Source organism: Diorhabda sublineata, chromosome 6 (assembly GCF_026230105.1).
Source record: "Diorhabda sublineata isolate icDioSubl1.1 chromosome 6, icDioSubl1.1, whole genome shotgun sequence".
Classification (NCBI taxonomy): domain Eukaryota; kingdom Metazoa; phylum Arthropoda; class Insecta; order Coleoptera; family Chrysomelidae; genus Diorhabda; species Diorhabda sublineata.
In genome coordinates this window covers 1559727-1567645 of record NC_079479.1, presented here as the reverse complement: position 1 = coordinate 1567645, position 7919 = coordinate 1559727, and the positions used below count along the sequence as shown (strand labels likewise).

The window sequence follows — 7919 nt, the reverse complement described above, 5'->3', positions numbered from 1 at the left end:
TATTAATATCATATAATTAATTATATTTAAATAAATAAAACTTCGATGGAATTATTTAAAAAAAGATTACAATTTTTAGTTGTTTAATAATAATATAAACTCAATTATAAAATTATATACGTATTAATAATCTTATAATAGTTGTTAATTTGACTAGTTAACTATATACGAAAACTAGCGATGGCTTTTGAATTCAAAATGTCCGTCGTGTTTAAAAACCACCGTTGTGTTACTAATATTTTTGAACGATTTTCACCGTAAAAGTACTTTAATAATTCTCAATATAACATCAATTAACATTGAAATATGAATGAGTTTCTCGAAGGAGAATCTAAAGCCGTGCAACAGTTAATTAGCAAGTATTTTACATCAGAAACATGGAGGAAATTGGCAGACTCCATGAAAAGAACATACTTGCAAATGACCCGGAATTATGTGGATATTCCAGATTATTGGGAAGGTAAGTTTTCAAAGAAAATCTGTTTTATTAAATTCGTATACTGAAAAAGGATATTACTCCTAGATAACCCTATGCCCAAACCTGATTTTATGCGAGAAAAGAATAAAAAACTTCTTGTACCAAAACAGTTAAAACATAAATCTGTCACGGATATTACCCGTAAGTCTTCAATTTAGTCAACTGTTGAATATTAGTTGATATTTTTAATTAATAATTTTTTTGATTTGAAATTCGTTATTTTCATGTTTGGATTTGTTGTTTATTATGACTTTTTGGTAAAGACATTTTATATGAATATGGGAAAAAGTTTTTCGTGATTTGTTTTGATTACAGGTCTCTTTCGTATGAAAATCAGTTGAGTAGGTTGAAGCGTCAAATATTATTTTAAACTGATTTTCATAGAAAAAAGATTTAAAACCAAGATAAATCTTAACAAAAAAAATATAAAAAGATTGAGTTGATAAAAAAAGGTTTTATATTGAAACTGTTATTCATTACTCATACAGCGTTGCCACATTCTTTTTGTTTACATGTTTAAAACAAAATATGTCATACTCTTAAGTTTCTTTTAGAATTTTTTTTTATCATAAAGTTTTTTATTATGGGTTGGGTATAATTTTTTTTTAATTCGCAGTACGAAAGTATCCAAAGCGAAACGTTTCTGCAAAAAATTATTTCGAAGAAGAAGAAACGACAATCGATCGTTATGTTTGTAAGTACTATACAGGGTGTACTTAAAAATTAACCAAATTTGATTAAATATATTTTTTTAATAGTTTGTGATAATTGCGAGGAAGATTATCTGGATTATTGTTCGAAATGCGGTATGCTAGTTATATTAAAAGATAATCCGGTACCGATGGGTGTCGAAATGCGTGCAATAAAAACAGTTCCTAAGGGAATTTTGGAGGTTAGACCTTCGAAAATTCACGGTTTAGGCGTTTTCGCATTAAAAATTGTGCAAAAAGGAATACGTATGGGTCCTTATCAAGGAAAAGCGACGAAATTAGACACTTTTAAAGGTTATGCTTGGAAATTGAGGGACGGGTATTTAGTGAGTAGGATATCTAGGATTCTGGTCGATTTTTAAATAATTCCTTTCAGATTGACGGTAGCGATGAAAAATATTCGAATTATTTGCGTTATGTTAATTGTGCTCGTAACGTTTCGGAACAGAATTTGATAGCTTATCAATATAAAAGGGAATTGTACTATAGAACGTCGAAAGATATATTCCCGGGGGAAGAATTGTTGATTTATTACGGTAATAGTTTTGCCAAAAATTTGGGTATCAATACGAAGAGTTATTTCGAACCAATTGAACAAATAGACGAAATTGCGTCGTTTTCTTGCAAATACTGCCATATCGGATTCACTAACGGGGGTTATAGGGATAATCACGAGGTTAAATGTAAATTTAATCCTGTAAGAACGAGAAAAGTTGACGAATTTTTCATTTGCAAATATTGCGAATGTGGTTTGACCTCTAAGGAATATTTGGAGCAGCACGAAAAATATTGTAGACGCAGATTCGAAGGGAAAAAAAAGTAAGTCACGAAAAAACATTTTATTACGTCCCTGGCTACTCTAAAACTTTATTTTTTTATTTTTTATCATCATTTAAACTAAACCGTCAATAATCACAGATATGTCTAAAGTTTTAAGCATTTTTTGGTAACTCTAATTTGTTTTTTTTACTATTTTTCTATTGAAATTATCAAATTTTTGCTATTAGTCGAATCAGTGGGGTAGTGTGGCGCAAAGTCCCGATAGATCAACCCTTATCTTACCTTAATCGGTGTAATCATCAACCTCCTCCATTCCATTGGTGTATTTTCCACCAAAAAGGTTCCGTTTTGTACTGATTTGGTAGTATAACACAATTCCTGGTACTACCGTCACTTTGTGAGGTAGTTTGAGGTTCTATTACTGAATAGACGATGAAACTACTTGGTGGTACCCTTCAGAAGGCCATTTTTGTCATCTTTTACTTTATTTTACTCTACCGTTACTTTTCCTTCACTTGGTGAGGTAGTTTGAGGTTCTACTACCGAGTACTAATACACTTAACTAACTTATAGTAAGTCACTTATCACTGCTACTAATTTATTTGAATTTTTCTGTTACTTTCTTATTTCGGACTGTTCACTACGACTACTTATTATAAACTAATTGAACTGCGGTATTCATCTAAGCCCACAAAACGCCTAATGTTTTGCATGTTTATAGGGTGGAAGATGTTGAAGATAAGAAAAAACACAAATGTACATATTGCGATTATATGAGTAAATCTAAGAGTTATTTGAAGAGACATGTTTTAAGTAAACACGAAAAAGAGAATATGAATGAAATTTTTTATTGTAATATATGTAGATATAAGGGTTATTTCAAAAATAATCTTAAGAACCATTCGAAAATACACGAAGCGAGTAGATTTTTGTGTGTTGAATGTAAAATTGTTTATAGAACTAAGTTAGGTCTCGATAATCATTTTGTTACGAAACATCCTAACAAAGTTAAAATTTTGACAAGGAAAATATTTCAATGCGAATATTGCGCTTTTAAAACTGTCATAAAAAGTAGCTTGGAATACCACAAATGTATTAAAAAATTGGAAAAACAAATGGATATAAAAAAAGAAAACCTTTGTACTAAATGTAATTATTCTACTAATCGTAAAGGAGATTTGAATAAACATTTACGAATTCATAATAATGAAAAACCGTTCAAATGTCAACTTTGTCAGACATTTTATATGAGAAAAAGAGATATGGACGCTCATATATTAAATAAGCACAAAAATAATTTAATATTAATGCAATCGATTACTTATAAAATTCACAAATGCCAAATTTGTTTCTATCAAACTGTGAATAAGACAAACTTAAAATGCCATCTAAAAACCCATCTCAAAACTAAAACCCATATTTAAATCTGTTTTCAATTACAATTGACAAATTTGCTTCGTTTTTTCATCAAATACTGTTAATTTAAATAAAATATCTTTTAAATGCTACTAAATAGTGAGAAAAAGGATAAAAATGTTAATCAAAACAATTGTTGCAAATTTAGTTTAAATTTTCACATTTGAATGGCAAATAAAAATTACTGTCTTATAGTATCTGCCTATATATAAAAGCATTACTAAAAAAAATCCTTCAGAAATATCCAACACCCTCCCGATTGAAATATCTAATAAGTTCTAAAAACTTATAATATTAACAGAATTATTCTAAAAAATGTCTTATGATTAACTGTAATTATAAATTATAGTTTAATACATTCTAATTGTTTTTTTTTATAGTAAAATAATATTAATATAAATGCCCTATTTTCGTTGGCAATAGATCATTTAAAGCTCTTTGTGAGCCTTAGTTAATGTTTTAGATGTTTATCAATGTTTTTATCACAAATTTGTATAAAATGTTCAAATAAATGTATTTGGAATTTATTATTTGTTTATTTACAAACCTTACACCCGAATTAATTGATTCGATTTTGTATAAAATTAATTTATTTCCGAAACAACAACCCAACCTCAATTTCGTGAGTTTCAGTGAAATATCTGATTTACTGACAATTTAAAAGGCAAATATGATAATAGTTATTTAAAATCCTATTATTTTATATTTATTTCCATTAATGTACTTGATATTTTTCAAGTTGTAACGAATTTTCACCTAATATACACTTTAGAAATGTTTCGGACAACCCTTGTTAGGTAAGTATGGAACAATGTGAAGAAGCAGCGAAGGAAGCAGGAGAAAAGAAGCAAAAAAAACATAAAGCTCAACACAAACAAAACAACAAAATAAAGAGCTCTTTAGAAAAGGCTGTTGAAAAAACAAATAAGGGTTAACATATTAAAAAACCGCAACAGAAATAATGAGCTGATTAGAAAAGGCTATTGAACAGACAAATAAAGCTTGATACACAAAGAAAAACAAGAAAAAAGTAACAGAAATAGAAAGCTCATTAGAAAAGGCCGTTGAAAAGACAAATGAAGACAAATCCATTAACCATTTCATCTGCCACTCAATTATCACTTCTCAACTTTATAAATTACTCATTCATGTTTGATACACTATATATCTAAATTTGAATGCAAAAATTGAAAACAATGTCTAAAAAATTACTGTAATTTAAAGAAAAAGCAGACACGTGTTTTCAAAATTTTGTATATTACTTGAAATTTCACTTCACAAAAAAACTAGGTTCCAACTGTTTTAGTTCCACTGAAATTGATATAAAAATATTTATAGACTCCACTAACACCATAAAATCAATAAGCAACACAAAACTACTTTTACTATAAAAAAGAAAACAAAAAAAAAACTAACACAGGTATACAATACGGTTGCCATCTTGACATAGATCAGTTGTTTTCTTAAATTGTCGGTGTCTGCAATGGGTGGAATAATTAAATAAGAAGAAACCTGTAATGATAGTCTTCGGAGTATTTTATTACAGAACTTTGTCGCTAGGTGATTCATTTGTTAACGATTTTTGGTTTAGGCAACCAAATATACTTTTGTACATTATGAAAAATCTAACATGTAGGCGAAACTATTTCGGTGAATATTTTATAATTTTGAACCTCAAGATTCGGATAAATATATTAATCTACGAACCTTCAGTTATATTAAAATATAAACAACAGATTCATTTAAAAGATAAATTCGTTGTTAGTTCAGTTAACACGTTAAATCGATATTTTCAATGATATAATGCGATTATATAAACTTGTGAAAATTGTCTGCTTCTAGTATCTACGTCACTGCTTTAATGGTTGCATGAAGTTGTTGCAAGAAGGGCCCAACAGGAGACGGTGGGCTAGGAAAATAAATTGCTTCACATAATTAAATGTCTTTTCTTTTGAAACTCAATCTATATTGATCGATCTTTTGGACTTTTATAATAAAATGACTTCGTTTATTTTGTCAAAGATGTAATTTTTTTTTTATATCATATTTAGAACCATACGTTTCCCGAAAAGCTTTTCTCGATACGATTTATTCAAGATTTTTAGTTACTGAATACCCACAAAGCACAAGACCAATTTATATAATATTGGAAAAAGAAGATAAATAAATTTCTGTCATATCAGTGGATATTTTAGTTATGACTAATATTCCGAAGGTCGGTTTTTTTACGACTGGGTAATTAAATAAGAAATTCAACTTTTATTATAAAAACTTTTTGAATGAAATGGAATTATTAACACACGTGAATTCTGTGAAATGTCTTATTGAAAAAGTGGTAGTTTAATTGTGAAATGCATCTTGAATACGTAATTGAATTAAATAACATTCTTTGGGATTCCTTTCTGGAAATGTTAACGACTGTTAGAGCCCTAAGTGAATTCAAATGAGATCGTTACTTTGTTTTCTTTCTCCTTCTTCAATTCCTTTATTTGCGTGATTATTATTCATGATCGTAATCTGAATTTACTTTATGGAACATCGGCAATTGCAAGAAATTAAAAGCACGTAACGTCTCGTCTCGTTTTTTACGTGCTCCTTTTAAAAAATCAGTACTCAATAAATTAAATGGGCAAACAAAAGCTCAAAATAACTTTTTGTATACCGTCCCATTAGTCCCAGAGCTAACTATAAAAAATACGGTCGATAAACCTTGAAGTTTGTTCCTCAAATCGCTGTAATGGCGAAGGAAATCTTGCGGGCCGGAAAACTCTCGCAAGAACTGATCGAAAGTGCAGGATTATTAGTTGGACGGTTGGACGGTTCTGAAGCGATCAAACAACATGTAAACCGGTCGAGGGGATTATAACTTTTGCTATTGTGATTTATAGATGTCGGTATCGGTGAAAATTACAATTTTGGGGGTGATTAGATTGGGGAAAGTGTATTTTTACCCAATTCATATCGATAAAAGTCTAATTTTTCACTAGATTTGGCTCGTTGAACTCTTAAAAACACTTTTCGACGCTGTTTAACTGAGAAAACCCAAATTTTTAGCCACTTGCACGCACAAAAACCAATTTTTGACACAGTAAAATGAATTTTCATGTAATTTGAAGACACAAACTCTGATTTTCCGCCACTTTTCACGTTTATTCATTTCCTACCTATTCGATCCACCGCTGGCAACGGAAACGTTGATTTTCGGTTTCATTTACTGCGCCAATTATCAACCGATTCGATTTTTTAGTTACTGGGAATAGTTGGACGGTTCTGAAGCGATCAAACAACATGTAAACCGGTCGAGGGGATTATAACTTTTGTTATTGTGATCTATAAATGTCGGTATCGGTCAAAATTACAATTTTGAGGGTGATTAGATTGGGGAAAGTGTATTTTTACCCAATTCATATCGATAAAAGTCTAATTTTTCACTAGATTTGGCTCGTTGAACTCTTAAAAACACTTTTCGACGCTATTTAACTGAGAAAACCCAAATTTTTAGCCACTTGCACGCACAAAAACCAATTTTTGACACAGTAAAATGAATTTTCATGTAATTTGAAGACACAAACTCTGATTTTGCGCCACTTTTCACGTTTATTCATTTCCTGCCTATTCGATCCACCGCTGGCAACGGAAACGTTGATTTTCGGTTTCATTTACTGCGCCAATTATCAACCGATTCGATTTTTTAGTTACTGGGAATAGTTGGACGGTTCTGAAGCGATCAAACAACATGTAAATCGGTCGAGGGGATTATAACTTTTGCTATTGTGATTTATAGATGTCGGTATCGGTCAAAATTACAATTTTGGGGGTGATTAGATTGGGGAAAGTGTATTTTTACCCAATTCATATCGATAAAAGTCTAATTTTTCACTAGATTTGGCTCGTTGAACTCTTAAAAACACTTTTCGACGCTATTTAACTGAGAAAACTCAATTTTTTAGCCACTTGCACGCACAAAAACCAATTTTTGACACAGTAAAATGAATTTTCATGTAATTTGAAGACACAAACTCTGATTTTGCGCCACTTTTCACGTTTATTCATTTCCTGCCTATTCGATCCACCGCTGGCAACGGAAACGTTGATTTTCGGTTTCATTTACTGCGCCAATTATCAACCGATTCGATTTTTTAGTTACTGGGAATAGTTGGACGGTTCTGAAGCGATCAAACAACATGTAAACCGGTCGAGGGGATTATAACTTTTGTTATTGTGATCTATAAATGTCGGTATCGGTCAAAATTACAATTTTGAGGGTGATTAGATTGGGGAAAGTGTATTTTTACCCAATTCATATCGATAAAAGTCTAATTTTTCACTAGATTTGGCTCGTTGAACTCTTAAAAACACTTTTCGACGCTGTTTAACTGAGAAAACCCAAATTTTTAGCCACTTGCACGCACAAAAACCAATTTTTGACACAGTAAAATGAATTTTCATGTAATTTGAAGACACAAACTCTGATTTTCCGCCACTTTTCACGTTTATTCATTTCCTGCCTATTCGATCCACCGCTGGCAACGGAA

General features: G+C 30.5%; 1 protein-coding gene across 1 annotated transcript; it reads left to right on the top strand.

Moving 5' to 3' along the window:
* Nucleotides 1–387: 387 nt before the first annotated feature.
* Nucleotides 388–3979, top strand: LOC130445395 (histone-lysine N-methyltransferase PRDM9-like). Its single transcript, XM_056780993.1, has 6 exons — nucleotides 388–460; nucleotides 524–619; nucleotides 1095–1172; nucleotides 1237–1514; nucleotides 1565–2007; nucleotides 2690–3979. The coding sequence occupies exons 1-6, from the start codon at nucleotides 400–402 to the stop codon at nucleotides 3390–3392; spliced, it is 1659 nt and encodes a 552-aa protein (XP_056636971.1). The 5' UTR covers nucleotides 388–399; the 3' UTR covers nucleotides 3393–3979.
* The last annotated feature ends 3940 nt before the right edge of the window (nucleotides 3980–7919 follow it).

Bases quoted from the DNA above. Each gene is read 5' to 3' on its own strand.
- LOC130445395 (XM_056780993.1), top strand. From the start codon at position 400: ATGAAAAGAACATACTTGCAAATGACCCGGAATTATGTGGATATTCCA. The intron at 620-1,094 runs GTAAGTCTTCAA...TTTAATTCGCAG, and splicing joins ATCTGTCACGGATATTACCC to TACGAAAGTATCCAAAGCGA. The intron at 1,173-1,236 runs GTAAGTACTATA...TTTTTTTAATAG, and splicing joins GACAATCGATCGTTATGTTT to TTTGTGATAATTGCGAGGAA.